The following is a 17,267-nucleotide window of genomic DNA, read 5'->3' on the forward strand; positions in this document are numbered from 1 at the left end:
TCCCTAATTTCTATTATAAAACTACACATTAACATTATTAATTATTAATTGGCTATTTGTGTGTATTGTGATGGCTACTGTGAATATTCTGTATGGATGTTATATGAATCTTCCCAGGATTGGAGAGCCTGAAGCAGTCTGTCTCCTAGCTCAGAAGGACTCCAGGCTTTTAGTAGAACTGTATGTTAATATTTTAGGGCTGCAAGAAACTCCTGAATAGAAAGAACAAAGGCATGGTTGTGGCACTGTTAAAAAAGCACAGAAAGTTAATTTTTCCCAGAGAACAAAAAAAGACATATCTTTAAAAGCTGGATATGTAATACAGTAATACAGAGGCATGTTTGTTCTGATGCACCAAGTATCACAGTTGTTTTTGTTTTACTTGCAGCATTTTGCCCTCTGTCCCTGCCACTACATGAAGAAGCCTGTCTTCACAGCCAAGTGAGTAAAGGTATCTTTTCACAGTCAGAGGCAAAAAACAGAAGGGGAAGGAGATGGAAGAGCAGAATCTAGAAGGACCTGGACCTGACAAGACAGCATGGAAAGGCCCCCACCCCATCCGGTCTGGGAGTGCTTTTGAATGCTGGGAGAGACCTGGACCAGGGATTTGGGATCAGGAGCACATGAACACAGAAGTACTTTGCCGACGCTTTCAGCAGTTTCGCTACTGTGATGCTGATGGGCCCCGAGAGGTTTGCAGCCAGCTGCATAGACTTTGCAACCACTGGCTAAGGCCAGAGAAGCACTCCAAGAAGCAGATCCTGGACTTGGTGATCCTGGAGAACTTTCTGACCATCCTGCCCCAAGAAATGCAGGGCTGGGTCAGAGAATGCAGTCCAGAGACCAGTTCTCAGGCAGTGGCACTGGCCGAAGGGTTCCTCCTGAGTCAGGCAGAGGAGAAAAGGCAGGCAGAACAGGTGAGGGCTTTTCTTTTCAGATATGTCCAATCCACGCAATGATATCTGACTTTCTTCTAAAGCTTCCTTGCCTAATACTTGCCCAACGGGATAGTTAACAGTATTTGTCCAATGGGATATTTAACAAGCTGCTTCGGGGCCACTTCTAGGGAATTTCTTACCCTTCCAGATAATTCACCAGTGTTGAAAGAAATACCTACCAAGTCAGCTGATAGATAGGTGCAGATTCTGGGAGTGAAACAGGATTCCTTCCTTGGTGTTTTCCATTCTGTCACTTATCTGTCTCCTTCCCTTCTGTTGTAGATATGGGGTCCATCTGTGAAGATGGGAGTTGAGTTCTCTGAGATGGAAAGAGCTCTGTTGGAGGAAGGGCGACATGCCCAGGGCCAGGAGCATGCCCAATATGCCCTCTCACATGGTAAGGACTCATTGTGCTTGGGTGAGATTGGAGCACTTAGTGAATGTTATGGGTAGAGTGTTCTGGTCGTGAAAAAAATCAAAATGCTTCTTCACACAACTTGTGACACTAAATCTTATATTCTGACACCGAAGAGGGCCATACCTTTGGATGCATAAATCTGGTGACTGGAGTTGGGAATGTGTGAGATGGAGCTTTCTACAAACCTGAAAGTGACCCCACATTTGCAGAAAAACTGGAAGGGCTAACACCCCCAATCTGCACATCCTTAATGATTCTTGGATATTTAATTGTATGTTATGAGTAAGAGTTGTATGATTGTATGTTTGGCAATAGGTATTTGTTATGTGTTAGAATTAGGCAATAGTATATAATGGTAGTCTGTTAGGTATAGTGATAGGTGGATGTTTAGGTATCTCATGAGCACAACAAACGCACTGTGCACTTAATATCGAGGCTTGTGTATTAGCGGAATATATTTTTGTGTTGGAACTTATCTGCTATACACCATTGGATATTGGTTGGGTTTGTGTGGGGGATATATGGGAAAGTGAGGTGCCATATTACAAGGCCCTGAGGATTCCCTACCATGCAAATAAGACTCCGCAGTGGCCACACAACTGATCTGCAGCTTTCATTGGTAGAGGTTGCTTAGTATTCAGGAACAGATAAGGGTGGGTCAGCTGTGACGGAGATAGTGTTGCCAACTCCAGGTCAGGAAATTCCTAGAGATTTGAGGTGTGGACGCAGGCAGGGAATTCAGAAGGGCATAATGTTCCCCAGGAGAATTAGGATTGCAACTTCTGAGTAGTGCCTAGAGATCACCTGGATCATCTAGATGATGGAGATCGATTCCCTTGGAGAAAATGGCTGCTCTGGAAGATGCGCTCTGTAACATTATACCCTGCTGATGTCACTTCTGTCTCCAAATCTTGATCCACAAAGGCTTCACCCCAAAACCCTCAAAAATTTCTGAACTTGAAGCTGGAAACCCTACAGGGACAACTGCTTTTTGTAACAGTGTTCTGTTACTATTGCAGGAGGTCTCCAGGCCTCACCTGGAAGTTGGCAATCATAGAAGAAAGCTGGAAAAGAGATGCGATGAGATGAAAGTTCCATTGGACTTTCAGGAAACAGAAAGAGTAAATAGTGGAGGAGGGGGAAATGAGGTGCCTCCCACAAGTCCTTGTGGGTTGCCATTTGTGTTCACTTTTTGTGATGGCCAAAACAAGAGGATTGGACAAATTCATGGAGGGAATTTCTCACACTGATTACAATATTCATATCCCACCTTTTTCCATGACTCAAGGTGGTTTGAAATAAAAGGTTGAGAAAGCTTGGCCGAGCTCTTCAATCTTGTGAATAAATTGAGCCTGCGCATTCTGCAGAGCATGTTCTGAAATTGAGTTGCTGGATGCCAGGAATAGTGAGAAACTTTGTTTTGTTCTCATGTCTGGATGGTGGTGTAGGGATGTGGTGTCATGGTATCTTGCACTTTTGGGGAATGGTTTGGGGTGGATGTGATGTCATGGTATCTTGCATCTGAATGAAAACCCAGATGTAAAATTAGTGGGGGTTGGTGGAGCCTCTGGAAACTAACTGCTATTTCCCTGAGGTGGGAAATGTACTAAAGTCACATCAGGGATTTTGGTTGACGGTTTTGGTCAGGTGAAAAATGGAGCCTGGGGCAAAATGTTTTCCGCCCCGTATAGGCAGCCGCCCTCCCCCACTATGACCAAACAGTCTACTAGCAGCATAGCCCATTGCTGGGTAGATGCAGTGGGCCCTAGAAAAGGGTAGAAGAGGAATGACCTCCCCAGCAGTGGCCTTTAGTGGGACTGTAGCAGCCCCCACCCCACCCTTGCTCAAGGTGTGACGCTAACCTGGATGTGCATCTGTGGCTCTGGGGTGGGATGGATTGAAGAGTGTGGCTTGAGGTAGGAAGGAAGGTGAGGGTAGGTGCAGGGTGGAGAGTAGTGGGGTATGGGAGGGTTGAAAGGGCAGGCTTAGGGTGGCAGATTGGGAGAGGGTTGAATGGGAGGCTTCAGGTGGGGGAGGTCAGAAAGGTGAGGGTTCTGGTGGGGCAGGGTGGCAAGGTGAGGCATGGGGGAGGGTTGAAAGGTAAGTCTTAAGGTGGAGGTGGGTGGAGATGAGATGTTTGTCAGAGAGCATGAGGGTGGGTTGGGTTAGCACCTTAGTGCTGGGGTGGGGCAGGGTGACAAGGTGAGGATTGAGGTGGGGGAGGGTTGAAAGGTAAGGATTTGGGGGTGGTAGGGTTGGAAGGTGTGGCGAGGGGAGGGGAGGGTTGGTAAGTGAGTATGAAGGTGGGGAAGGTTGACAGGTTAGTATTGGGGCGGGGGAGAGTGACAAGGTGAGGCTTGGGGTGGGGGAGCATTAGAAGGTAAGACTTGGGGCAGGGAGGATTGGAAGGAGTGACTAGGTGTGGGGGGAGGGTGGAAAGATTATGATTGGGATGGGGAGCGTGGAAAGTGGCGGGGGGGTTGGTAGGTGAGTATGAGAGGGGAGGGTTGAGAGTTAGTATTGGGGTGGATGTTGGAGGCAAAGTGAGGGTAGGGGTGGGGAATGGTTAGAAAATGAGACTTGGGTGGGGAGAGGGTGGGAAGCTGTAGGTTAGGGTGGGGTTGGAAGGGCCTGGGCTTCCTTGTGAGGGTGGGGGGTAGGCAGGGAAGGGCCTGTGGAGCTGCTTCACGGGTCCCCGGGCTTGCTTGCGGGGGTGGGGGGAGGCAGGGAAGGGCCTTCAGAGCTGCTCCACAGGCCTGCACCTCCCACGCCCCACTAAATTGAGCCAGCGGCGGTCCCAAAAAGCCTGGCGGGGCAGGGCTGAGGGGTGCCTGGCTGCACCCTTCACTGGGCCTGCTGGGGGGTCCGCTAGGGCCCTCCTTCAGTCTCTGCCAGCTGTGTCTGCTAGGTCGCTCCTTCAGCCTCTGCCGGCAGAAGGAGCAGCCTGGCAGGAAGGAGGAGGGTGTGGCCATGAGGGGCCATTTTCCACCCCCCACATGACCAAACAGGGGCCTGCCCAGGGCATTTGTCCCCACCTGTGGAAGCTTCGTCTATGGATCAGGTAAGGTACCATGCAATGTCCTTTTGCCTCTTTCATTTTTTTGCATTAGCTTGGACTCATGCAAGATCTCAGCTAGTGTGAGAAAAACACAGCAGCACAATTTATGGCCCCCCAAGGCTGATGGGTTCAAAGTACATCCTTTTTGTCACTTCAACGACTTACTAGAAAGTGTGACAGTTTTTTTGAGGGTGCATAGGGCAAGGTATCACAGCCCTGTGAACAGGTCTACGTGAAGCATGTTTCATACAAGTAAACAGAACAGCAAGTGTAGGCTATTACTCTATTTCCCTCTTCTCTTTCCCTCCCAGGTAATGAAGACATAGTGTCATTCCGTTCTCTTTGCGGAGGTGTGGAAACAGCAGCTGCTCTTCCAGTCCAGGTAGGGGAGATGAGCGAGAGGGGGCCTGGGTCTTCCCACCTTTCTCTGGGAGGCTTTTCTACTGCAGTTGGAGCTGAAGGCACTGAACACCACACAACAACTACATCCCAGAGTATTAAAAGAACTGAAACCCCTTGCCATAATCTTTGAGAATTCCTAGAGAAGTCCCAGCAGACTGGAGGAGGGCTCATGTTGTTCACATGTTCAAGAAGTGAAAAAAGATAATCCAGACAATTACTGCCCAGTCAACGTAACATCAATGCCCAGAAAGATTCTAGAACAGATCATTAAACAGATGATCTGTAAGCACTTAGAAGGGAATGCTGTGATCACTAAAAGTCAACATGAGTTTCACAACAAGCCATGCCAGATTAATTGTACAATATCTCTCTTTTTTGGCTAGAGTGATAGCTTGGTAGACGAAAGGAATTCTATTAATGTACCATACCTTGTTATCAGCAAGGCCTTTGACAAGGTCCTCCATGACGTTCTTGAAGCAAACTAGTAAAATGTGGGCAAGCCAATACTACTGTTAGAAATCCATCTACTGAAAGGGTACTCACCAATGGCTCATCTTCATCCTGGAGAGAAGTGAGTAGCGGGGTGTCACAGGATTCTGTCCTGGCCCAGTGCTACTCAATATTTTTTATCAATAGTGTGGAAGGTGGAATAGAGGGCATGCTAATCAAATTTGCAGATGACACCAAATTAGGAGCGGACTTCTCCTGTTTTCCAGGAATTCTCAAAGATTATTGCAAGGCAGAAAGAAAGTGTATTTTACTTAACCCAGTTTATTAACTTAGCATAAGAGCAGCCATTTTTATTAACGATTTTAGTTAAAATAAATTGGGCCTCTTTGTCATTTCTCATTAGTGCTTGACTCCGAACTGCTCAAGGCTACAACGACCCTTAAGAGATAATTGGATCCCGCATTCGTATGTTAGCTTGTGATTCATGGCATCTGTAATAGATAACAGAATATTCCAGTAGTTGCACTAATTAGTAGAAGCTTTTCATTGGAAGCACTAGGTCACATGGTACCAAGCGAAGGCTTAGTAATGCTTAGTAAGATAGCTTAGGCATCCATCTGTATTCTTTGATTACTAGCTTGTGTTGCTACTTGATATTTCATGCCTTTTTTCAAGATGTTCCTGGCTAAGTATGATTTTTCATTTGCTTGCTTCTATGTATTTTGCAGATTTCACAATATTAGGCTAATCTAGATTATTATTGATGTGCTTTATAAGAGGTTCTCAAACCTGACTACATCTTACTGTCAAAGATAACATGTTCTTTGATCTCTATGCTTCCATCGCAACAGGGACATTGCTGCTCTTCTAACTGATTTTTTTCTATCAGCCTTCAGTAACTGCAGAGGGCAGTATGTCATCATGCAATAACATGAAGGCTCTCCTACATGCATGTTTTGCTAGACCAGGGGTAGGGAACCTGCGGCTCGAGAGCCGCATGCGGCTCTTCTGCCCTTGCACTGCGGCTTCACGAGCTGAGCCGCCGGCCCCATCCTTGCCCGCCCTGCATGCAGCACGGCGGACGCATCCATGCGCTTCTCAGAATGAGCGGAGTAAAAGGTAAAAAAACCCAATATATACAGTGCTATCTTTATTTTAAATGTCAAAAATTATTTGTGGCTCCAAGTGTTTTCTTTTCCCGTGGAAAACGGGTCCAAATGGCTCTTTGAGTGTTAAAGGTTCCCTACCCCTGTGCTAGACTATAGAGATACAGAGCTCATTATATGCATGCCATGCTCTGGAAGTCTAGCAAATCATGCATGTAGAACATCAGTCTCTGTCTTATGAGGGAATCTGCCTATTCTTTCAGTCTGCAGTTTCCTTTGAGGAGGTGGCTGTGTATTTCACGGAGTCAGAGTGGGCCCTGCTACATCCGAACCAAAGAGCTCTCTGCAGGGAAGTCATGCTGGAGAATTACAGCAATGTGGCCTGTCTGGGTAAGGATTTGTCATAGGTGGCAAAGGGCAAACTGCTACCTTTGGCATGATGGATGAATTTAAATCTTGAACAGTAATGCTTTGTTTTGAGACCTGAACCTCTACTTGCCTCCTGGCTTGCTCAAAGCAACTGAGGTCAATGTTGTGGCCACCACCCAAGGCACAGATGTTGTCCTGGCCTGAGGCACTGGTAGGGAATTGTGAGCTTCAAACTTGACCAGGAATCCATTCTCCATGGATTTCTTTCCTTCCCCATATAAGAACAGTCACTTTTTCTCTCTATCTGTGCTAAAGGAGCCAGGAGTGTAAGAGAGACTGTGATGGAAACAGAGAAAGGTCTGACATCCAAAGAAACGCTGGAGAGTTTTTCAAGAGAATGTGAAAATACTTCATTCCCAGATGAGCTGGTTGCTAGTGAGTATCCTTTAAGGTTCTGTCAATGAATAGCCCCAGAGAATTTCTGCTTCACTTCTTAGCAACACTTACGTCGGCATAAACAATGCCGACGCACCCCACTGGGACTGTTCGCACGGATGGTCCTGGCAGGGCAGTAGGCAGCGGCGCAGCCTTCGCACAGGCTGCGCCGTCCCTGAACACCATACCTCTCCTCCTGGTTTCCGGCGCGTCACAGAGGCCAGGGGACACCCCTCACAGGCTGGAGCGGCGGCTCTGGAGTTGCAGGCCAGGGGGGCGTGTCCCCTGGCTTCTGTGACGCGCCGGAAGCCAGGAAGAGAGGTACAGCATTTAGGGATGGTGGGGGGAAATGGCGCCTTCCAGCTGCTGCTGTTTGCACGGCAGCAGTTGGAAGACGCTGCTTCCGAAAAACCTCGCTCAGGGAACGAGGTTTGGAAGCAGCTTCTTCGCACTGCTTGGGGGTGGCGCTACTGTGCAAACCCCTCCCCAGGGATGGCGTTTTTGCCGTCCCTGAGGCGCTCTATTCCGCCCGTGCAGAAAGAGCCTTAGTTTGAGAGAATCACAAAGCCTTCTCGGAAAGTAGGAAGAGAGAGGGGCTTTCTTGGGACTGAAATCTGGGAGGCCGTGAAGCTTCTTCGGAGGATAACCTCCGTTATGACTCTTGAGGCTGTATCGTTAAATATTGGATTTTCCAGGGAAATTCTCCAGGCGGGGTTGTGTGTGTTACTTAAGAACAGCCAAACTGGAAGAGGTCAAAGTGTATTTTAATTTCTTTTTCAAAAAACAGCAGGAAAAAGCCACAGAAATCTTTGGCATATGGATGGAACTTCAAGAGAAGGTCAGACCTTCTCCTGTGTGTGCTAATGGGACCTGTATTTTTATTCCAGCTGGAGATGAGCAGTGGAATAAGAAGGATGAGGAAGTGCATCAACTATTGCCAGGTAAAATCAAGAAGGGAGATTTGAAAGGAAGCATCAAGAATCTGGGCACACCAAAGAAGCAGAAAAGAAGTCATATGGTCAGGGATAAATGCATTCCTAGCCAAGGGCAGGAATTCTATGGTCTAATGCACATGGTGGACGAAGCATATAAGTGCTTGGTATGTGGAATTAACTTCTCAGATAAAACCCAATATGAGATCCATTTGCAAATGCACAATGGAAAGAAGACCCATGAATGCTTGCAGTGTGGAAAAAGATTCCTTCGCAGAACGGAGTTCTTTAGGCATCAAAAAACACATACAGAAGAAAAACCTTATAGCTGCTCAGACTGTGGCAAAAGCTTCCCAAAAAAATCAGACTTTCTTCACCACCAAAGGATTTATTCAGGAGAGAAGCCATTCATTGGCAGGGAGATTGGAATGACTGTCTCTCGTGGGATAATGGGTAAATTATCACAATATCATGAATCACAATATCATGAACACATTCTGAATCACAATATCATGAACACATACAAATGCTTTCAGTGTGCAAAGTACTTCAAATACAGATCATGGCTCCTTGTACACCAAAGAATACACACAGGAGAAAAGCCTTTTCAGTGCTCAGAGTGCGGAAAGAGATTCAGTAAGGGTGCCTATCTTCAACAGCATCAAAAAACCCACACAGGGGAAAAACCTTTTGGATGCTCAGAATGTGGAAAGAGATTCAGTTGGGGTAATGCTCTTCGATATCACATACGAACTCACACAAATGACAAACCATTGGAATGCTCAGTGTGTGGGAAAAGATTTAGTCGTAGTGGAAATCTTCAACGTCATCAAAGAACCCACACAGGGGAGAAACCTTTTGAATGCTCAGAGTGTGGAAAGAGATTCAGTCAGAGTAGCAATCTTGAACGGCACTTAACAATCCACACAAAGCAGAGGCCATTTGAATGCTCAGAGTGTGGAAAAAGTTTCTGTCACAATAGCACTCTTCAACAGCATCAAATAAACCACTCAGGAGAAAAACCATTTGAATGCTCAGAGTGTGGAAAGAGATTCAGTCAGAGTAGCAGTCTTCGAAACCATCAAAGAACTCACACAAAGGAGAGACCTTTTGGATGCTCAGAATGTGGAAAGAAATTCAGATGCAATGGCAATCTCCAAGAGCATCTGAGAACCCACACAGGGGAAAAACCATTTGAATGCTCAGAATGTGGTAAGAGATTCAGTAGCAGTGGCCGTCTTCAAACGCATCAAAGATCCCACACAGGAGAGAAACCTTTTGAATGCTTCGAATGTAAAAAGTGTTTCAGTCAGAATAGCGGTCTTCAAGAGCATCTAAGAATCCATACAGGGGAAAAACCTTTTCAGTGCTCAGAGTGTGGAAAGAGATTCAGGAGGAGAGGACATCTTCAACAGCATCAAAGAACCCACACAATGGAAAACACTTTTCAATGCTCAGAGTGTGGAAAGCGATTCAGTCTCAGAAGCAATCTTCAGCAGCATCTAAGAACCCACACAGGGGAAAAACCTTTTGAATGCTCAGAGTGTGGAAAGAGATTCAGTACTAAAAGCAATCTTCAGCAGCATCTAGGAATCCACACAGGGGAAAAACCTTTTGAATGCTCAGAGTGTGGAAACAGATTCAGTCAGAGGAGAAGTCTTCAAGCACATCAAAGAACACATACACAGGAAAATCCTTTTGAATGCTCAGAGTGCGGAAAGAAATTCAATCACAGAAGTGGTTTTCGACAGCATCAAAGAACCCACACAGGGGAAAAACCTTTTGAATGCTCAGAGTGTGGAAAGAGATTCAGTTGCAGTGGACATCTTCAACGGCATGAAAGAACTCATACAGGGGAGAAACCATTTGAATGCTATGAGTGTGGTAAGAGATTCAATTGCAGTGACAGTCTTCAAATGCATGAAAGAACCCACACAGGGGATAAACCTTTTGAATGTTCAGAGTGTGGAAAGAGATTCAGTCTCAAAGGCAATCTTCAAAAACATTTTAGAACCCACACAGGGGAGAAACCTTTTGAATGCTTGGTGTGTGGGAAGAGATTCATTCAAAGTAACAGACTTCGAGCACATGAAAGAATCCACCCGAGGCAGTAACCTTTGAAATGCCCAGCATGTGGAAAGCGATTCAGTCACCAGAACAGTTTTTAGATACATGACCTATGCTGGGGAGGAATCTTTGAATGCTTAGAGTGCAGATAGAGATTCAGTAAAAGTAGCAAGTGTGCAAGAATCTTAAGAATCCATACAAAGGGAAACTTGGTTGAATGCTCAGAATGTGGAATGTAGTTTAATCACAGTGGTAGCCTTTTACTGAAAGAATTCACACAGAAAGAACTCACACAGGAGAGAAGCTGTTTGAATGCTTAGAGTCTGGAAAGGAATTCCAATGTAGGAGCAGTTGTCAGTGGCCTCTAGAAGGTTTTCTAGACACAAAGTTAGAACCCTTTGAATGCTCATCATAAGGCTCTTGTCACCTCAGTTGAGACACTCAATTGGAAGAGTTTGAGTTTATACCCTGCTTTTGTCAACTGCAGCTTGCCTCAATGGAGCTTGCAAACTCCTTCCCTTCCTCTCTCCACAACAGACACCTTGTGAGGTAAGTGAGAGAGTTCTGAGAGAACTGTGACTTGCCCAAAATCTAGCAGGTGTCATGTGCTGAACAATACATTTATTCCATGTCCAGAGCACCTTCCATCAGAAATGTAGGATGTCATTGGGGCTTTTACATAACCTCCCTTCCCCAGCTGCAAAGCACATATATGACCATATCTCTACTTCAAAGAGGATTTTATTAAAGCAAAATGACACCATTTCCAGCTAATGGTTGTGATGGATTAGGCTAGTAAAAGATTAATTAGCAAAGGTGCAGTTAGCCAAAACAACAGCACTCCAGAGATAACCAGAGTGCAACCCGATTGGCTGGGCTGTAATGCTATAGCTGGTAGCCACAGATAGGGTGCACTGTCTGGTATAAAAGCAGGAAGAAGCCTGTCAGAAAACAAAGATAGAGATAGGGAATTGAAAGTCTTGAAAGCAGACTGAGAGTTAGTGTGACACAAAAGAGATTCCTGCCATTTCCTCACAGTCAATCTTGTCTAGTGGCAGAGAGGCCAGAGAGACGGAGAGAGGAAGGCTAGGTGGCCAGATTCTGCTAGTGACCTCAGAGAGACTGAGAGGAAGGATCAGTGCACACCAGAGGCTAGAAGCCTAGTTGGTGGGAGACTAGGGGGAAACTTATTACATGAGGACCCTCCTAAACCAGTGTGAAATCCCTTTGGTATTAAGGGTGGGTGTTTTGGGAGTGAGTTCTGGACTGTGTGTGTTAAAGGTTTGCCCTTACAGTGTCACCTGTGCGTGTCTAAAGCTAAAGTCTGTACTGATAAGCCACTTTGTTGAAACTACTTATATTTTGCACCATCTAAAAAAGAAATCTGCCTAAGAAACCATTAATGCTTTAAAAACCTCTCTGTTCCATCTGAGAAGAAAACATCCTGTGAATAAAACCTAGTTTTGTTTTATTAAAAAGGCCTCACAGAAGCTTCAATTTCCCTCCAAAAAGGTGGCAGCATACCGTTCCTGTCAGTTTAGCCTGAGGAGATTTTGTCTGTGTGTGTTAGCAAGCATGCCAGTGATAGTGAGCCCCCCCCCCTTTACAATGGTCAGTCTCCTGTGAGCCATCAAAGCAGCCCAACATACAATTGACTCTGTTATGCCTAGTGCTATCAAAACTTTCCCACCTTGGAATATGTTGTCATTTCTGACTGTTCCCACTGAATTATTAGATAAATTTCTTCACACTGCTCAGTGATTTTCATAATGTCTTGAACCAGTCATAACCATAGCAAAGGCCAGTTCCATGCGAAACTATGGGACTTTTCCCCATGAGAGGGGAAGACCAGGTCCATTAAAAGGGTGTGCCAGTGTTCCCTCATTATGTAGATATTCCTGCAACTGGTTGGCAGAATCTTCTGTGTCTTTCTCATTGGACTTGTGCTGCAAAGAATCTCTGCAGTTTTCACCTTGAGTCAGGTAAGACCAATAGCCCAGGTTGTGCCCTTACCATTAGGATGGGCACCGATAGTCGGGGAATGTTCTGTATGTTAGCTCTATTCCAGGACAAAGAAGCATGGAAGAATGAAACCTGCAAGTCCCTCACTGTTCCCAGCTCTGAAGCAAGAAAGCATACAGGTGCCTCGGTGTTCTCTACCCATGCAGGAAACCACACAGCCTGTCTTTCCAGACAAGGAAAGGAGTGGAGCAGAAGGATAGGAGAACCGCTGACATGCATAAACACCCTAAATATGACAATGAACAACAAGCAGAACTATTCAAGACTACAAGTAGCCAGGGCAGACATATGGTGGAACTGTGGGGGGAGAATGTTACGGCCAATCCTGCCGGCCAACTGGTCTGGAACATGCGCGATAATACTGCTTGCTATCCCATTCACAAGGGCATTTGAAAAAGAACAAGTAAAAGGGAAAAGTATTAAACGAGAAGTGTCCCCAGGTTATTCTTTTGATGACAGGATCTATGGTATGTAGATTCCAGAGGAGTCCCATAGAGGAGTCCCATAAACTCCATAGAGGAGTTTAAAGCTAGAAACCAAATCACTGCAGGATTTGAATCACTGTTTTTCTGGTGGGTCACATTAAATAAAAATGTGGATTGGACAAATTACATATTACAACCAACAAAGACTTATAAATTACACTAGAGATGCAGTCAAGGGAATAGCTGAACAGCTCAATGCGACTAGTAAGATGGCGTGGGAGAACTGAATTGCATTGGATATGATTCTGGCAGAGAAAGGGGGAGTTTGTGTAATGCTAGGGGGTCAATGTTGTACATTTATTCCCAACAATATAGCTCCTGACGGAACTATAATAAGAGCCCTTTAGGGACTTACAGTCCTAGCTGAAGAAATGGCAGAAAACCAAGGGGTAGACACTTCCCTAACAGGATGGCTGGAATCTTGGTTTGGAAAATGGAAAGGGGTAATAATTTCAATAATAATTTCATTAATTGTAGTAGCAAATGTTCTTACTGCATTAGGCTGCTGCATCATCCCATGTGTTCGAGATCTGGCCCAACAATTAATAGAAACAGTAATATCAAAGAAAATGCCCCTGCAACCCCCTCCTTATTCAGAAGAAATGATGTTGATAGAAAATCTATCAGAAGAAGTTTATGAAACCCCCCAGAATCAGATTATGTGAGGATTCTGAATGGAGCGGAGGAAATATATGCAAATTTAAAATCCATATAAATAAGTGAAAACGGAATAAAAGTATTAAAAGCAAGAATTGTAATCAATAAAGAAAATATTGCTTTTTCAATATACTGTATATACTCGTGTATAAGTCGACCCGCATATAAGTCGAGGCACCTAATTTTACCACAAAAAAACTGGGAAAACTTACTAACTCGCATATAAGTCGAGGGTGGGAAATGCAGCAGCTACTGGTAAATTTCAAAAATAAAAATAGATACCAATAACATTACATTAATTGAGGCATCAGTAGGTTAAAAGTTTTTGAATATTTATTTAAAAGAAAAACAGTAAACTAGTTCTGTAAGTGGAAAAGAGGGTCAACAAAAACAATATGGTCTCAACAATAACTTTAAAAGTACAAAAACCTTAGCTCAACAAGCAACCAAGCTAAAACACAAGAGTTAAAATCCTTCAAAACTGGATTTTTGGTCATGGGAGGAATGTTTATGTTAGCAGTACCAACATTTTAGAGTATCTTTAGGAGACCCTCCTGATGATACCACCCAAGTGGGTGAAGTGTGGTTCAAGGGGTCCAAAGTTATGGACCCTCAAAATGTAGCCCCATGTACTATTAGCTCCCATTGGAAACAATGGGGGATGGGGGCACCCACTTTGGGGATCCATAACTTTGGACCCCCTAAACCAAACATCACCAAACCTAGCTGGTATCAGCAAGAGATTATCCTGATGATACCACCCAGGTTTGGTGAAGTGTGGTTCAAGGGGTCCAAAGTTATGGACCCCCTGAACCAAATTTGGGTGGTATCATAAGGAGAGTCTCTTGAAAAATCCCTGAAATTTTGGTGCCACTAGCCTAAAAACTGCGCCCCCTGGCAACCGACAAAGTAAAAACCCTAAAATATTTTTTAAAATACACCTGACTCGCGTATAAGTCGAGAGGGGCTTTTTCAGCACGAAAAATTCAACTTATATGCGAGTATAGACGGTATATAATTAATAATGAAATATGGATTTATTCCATTTTATGTATTCCTTAGTGCCTATATTCTTGTAGTGTCTTAACCAACTCTATTCTTTTCTCTTCATGTATAAGCTAACTGCTAGGCCAGCATTGGAAGGTCAAAAGGTAAAGAGTGAAGTGTGCAGCAAGGAAATGCCAAACCGCATAGCCAGCTTATCTAGTAGGTATATTGAAAACTGGAAACTAAGAGGCACCTGTGACCTAAAAAGTTCACAAGACATGTTAACCACAACATGTAGAAAACAAGTTTACCATAAGTAGGGCAGAAGCTTCTGCAGCTGGGGAAGGGTGCAAAGGGAGTTTCTGAGTGGGCACTGGAAAAGAACAAATGTTACCTTTTCTAACAGACAGGTAGAAGAGGTAATAAGTAAAAAGTTGAGAACAATTCCTGGAAGGGAAGACCAAATATGGTATGAGGAAAGGGCAGAAACAATACCTTGAACAAAGGAACATGATTGGATGAATACCTTAGCCTGTAAAGCCTTGGCCCTCCTTAGTGGAGGAGAATGGGGATGGAGAATGCCCACTCATCAGAAGAAAATATATGCATGTGTTTGTGATTGTTCGGGGCGGTTCTCTCTGTTGACAGACACCTGTTGCTTGCAAGAAATGTATGCTGTTGCTGCAAGAAATGCTGTTTTTTCACCAAGCTTTGCCCAAAGTTCTTTAAAGGGTCTCAAACCCATGTTTCACACATGGTCTGTGTTAACTTCTTGATTTTCGATCTGTGTGTGTGTTTTTTTCCAATTTTACTACTTTATTTTCTCATTATGCCTTTTAGGAATAGGTATTTGCTCTTTTATCTGAATATATTATTGCCCAATTTTAAATAGATTTCTTTTAACAGTATTTGGAAGTGTTTCTTGTCTTCACCTGGCTTCAACCTAAATCCAGGCTAAGAACATAAGAACATAAGAACAAGCCAGCTGGATCAGACCAAAGTCCATCTAGTCCAGCTCTCTGCTACTCGCAGTGGTCCACCAGGTGCCTTTGGGAGCTCTCATGTAGGATGTGAACGCAATGGCCTTCTGCGGCTGTTGCTCCCGATCACCTGGTCTGCTAAGGCATTTGCAATCTCAGATCAAAGAGGATCAAGATTGGTAGCCATAAATCGACTTCTCCATAAATCTGTCCAAGCCCCTTTTAAAGCTATCCAGGTTAGTGGCCATCACCACCTCCTGTGGCAGCATATTCCAAACACCAATCACACGTTGCGTGAAGAAGTGTTTCCTTTTATTAGTCCTAATTCTTCCCCCCAACATTTTCAATGAATGTCCCCTGGTTCTAGTATTGTGAGAAAGAGAGAAAAATGTCTCTCTGTCAACATTTTCTACCCCATGCATAATTTTGTAGACTTCAATCATATCCCCCCTCAGCCGCCTCCTCTCCAAACTAAAGAGTCCCAAATGCTGCAGCCTCTCCTCATAGGGAAGGTGCTCCAGTCCCTCAATCATCCTTGTTGCCCTTCTCTGCACTTTTTCTATCTTGGCTGATCCACTGGCTACATCCTATCAAACTGATAGCTTTGTGGAAACTCACTCAGAGCCCTACCTTGCAGGACTGAGTTTCTTCTTTGTTATCATAGACAGGCTAGAGGTTGGAGCTCACTGGGTTTTCTCAAAGTCCCAGCACTCCCTCCTGCACCAGGGGAGGGTTTGGGGGTGGAAGTTTCTCCCCACTGCCCCAGCTGGAGTAGTAAATGGGCTCATAGAGGCCAGGGCAAAATGTCTATGAAAGGGACCCGATCCAATTTTTCAGGCATAACATCAGACTCCCTTTATCAGGACCCAATAAATACTCTGTCTGATCAAAGGATTTTATTGGCAGACTTCAGGGTACAAGGAAGAAGACGACCCTGAGCAAAAAGGCACCAAGCAATTGATAATATGTCCCACGCTACCCCACCCCTGCATGAGAACACTAAGACACTAAGACAAAGCCAGATCCAAGCAGGAGGCCCATCCCAGCAGCAGACAGTCAAGGCCGGACCATTAGATAGCAAAGCACCTGCAAAAGCTAAAGTAACTCCACACACTCTCCCTCCCAAGCCAGTGGCTTGACATTCCACTCCCTCTAAGCCCCCCCCCTCCCCGGGTCTTTCGGGATACGCCAATTTGGGACTTTGATATGTCTGGCATCCACCCATTGTTGTGACAGGTGGAAAATGAGTCCATGAAATCAGATATTGCAAGCTTTTGCAACAGATGAGAGAGTCCCAAGACTTCCTGAACTTCATAATGAGGTTCTGCATCAATCAGAATCGGAGGAGGCATCGGAGTGGAACGATGCCAGGAATCTGGTGGGGTCGCCTTCTTGAGGAGGCTGCAATGGAAAACAGGGTGGATTTTATGTAAGTTCTTGGGTAGGTCCAATTGCACAGTCACTTCATTAATCTTGTGCATGACCTGAAAAGGACCTAAATATTTTTGTCCAAGCTTTCTACATCCCTGCACCCCTTGTAAGTTATTGGTAGAGAAATAAACCATATCCCTCACAGTCAATGGCATCGAGCGTCTGTGTTTGTCAACCTGCACTTTCTTTGTCCTTCTGGAGGGCTCGCTGGATTGGGCCCCACCCCTGCACAATTTGCTGAATTCACTCCTGCAATTCAGGAGGATCGACAGCAGGTCCGTAATGAAGTCCATGGGAATTACTTTCCAGGGCGCAGCTAGTGCAGGTTTGGTTGTAGGAGGCCCTGCTGCTTTCCCAGGACCCCTTTTGCCATGGCACAAATAGGACACCCTTTTACATAAGCTTCAATGTCCTTGCACATCGTACACCGCCAACATTGGCACCGGAGAAGGTGGAGAGTTTTTACAAAGTCAAAATGACTAGCAAACTTGGAATCATGCCCCTGTTGGATAATTGCTTTATGCAACAGG

The 17,267-nt window shown here is 45.0% G+C and overlaps 3 protein-coding genes across 26 annotated transcripts in view; 2 read left to right on the forward strand and 1 right to left on the reverse strand.

The window, feature by feature from the left end:
• LOC125428543 (zinc finger protein 883-like) overlaps positions 1 to 17,267 on the forward strand; it is a 454,328-nt gene that overhangs the window by 292,269 nt on the left and 144,792 nt on the right. The gene's annotated exons all lie outside the window — the stretch shown is intronic.
• Positions 1 to 17,267, reverse strand: part of LOC125428537 (zinc finger protein 436-like) — a 774,209-nt gene that overhangs the window by 269,417 nt on the left and 487,525 nt on the right. The window lies entirely within an intron of this gene.
• The window catches only part of LOC125428527 (zinc finger protein 658B-like), a 54,922-nt gene that overhangs the window by 21,052 nt on the left and 16,603 nt on the right, over positions 1 to 17,267 (forward strand). For 3 of the 8 annotated variants that reach the window (XM_048488743.1, XM_048488745.1, XM_048488744.1), the window contains exon 9: positions 9,160 to 9,363. In XM_048488743.1, coding sequence (XP_048344700.1) covers positions 9,160 to 9,363 — 204 coding nt within the window. Of the gene's footprint in view, positions 1 to 9,159; positions 11,654 to 17,267 lie in introns of those variants that run through there. The other 5 variants (XM_048488750.1, XM_048488747.1, XM_048488748.1 and 2 more) reach the window with 5 other exon arrangements.

The sequence above is a fragment of the Sphaerodactylus townsendi genome, linkage group LG03, assembly GCF_021028975.2.
Source record: "Sphaerodactylus townsendi isolate TG3544 linkage group LG03, MPM_Stown_v2.3, whole genome shotgun sequence".
Classification (NCBI taxonomy): Eukaryota; Metazoa; Chordata; class Lepidosauria; order Squamata; family Sphaerodactylidae; genus Sphaerodactylus; species Sphaerodactylus townsendi.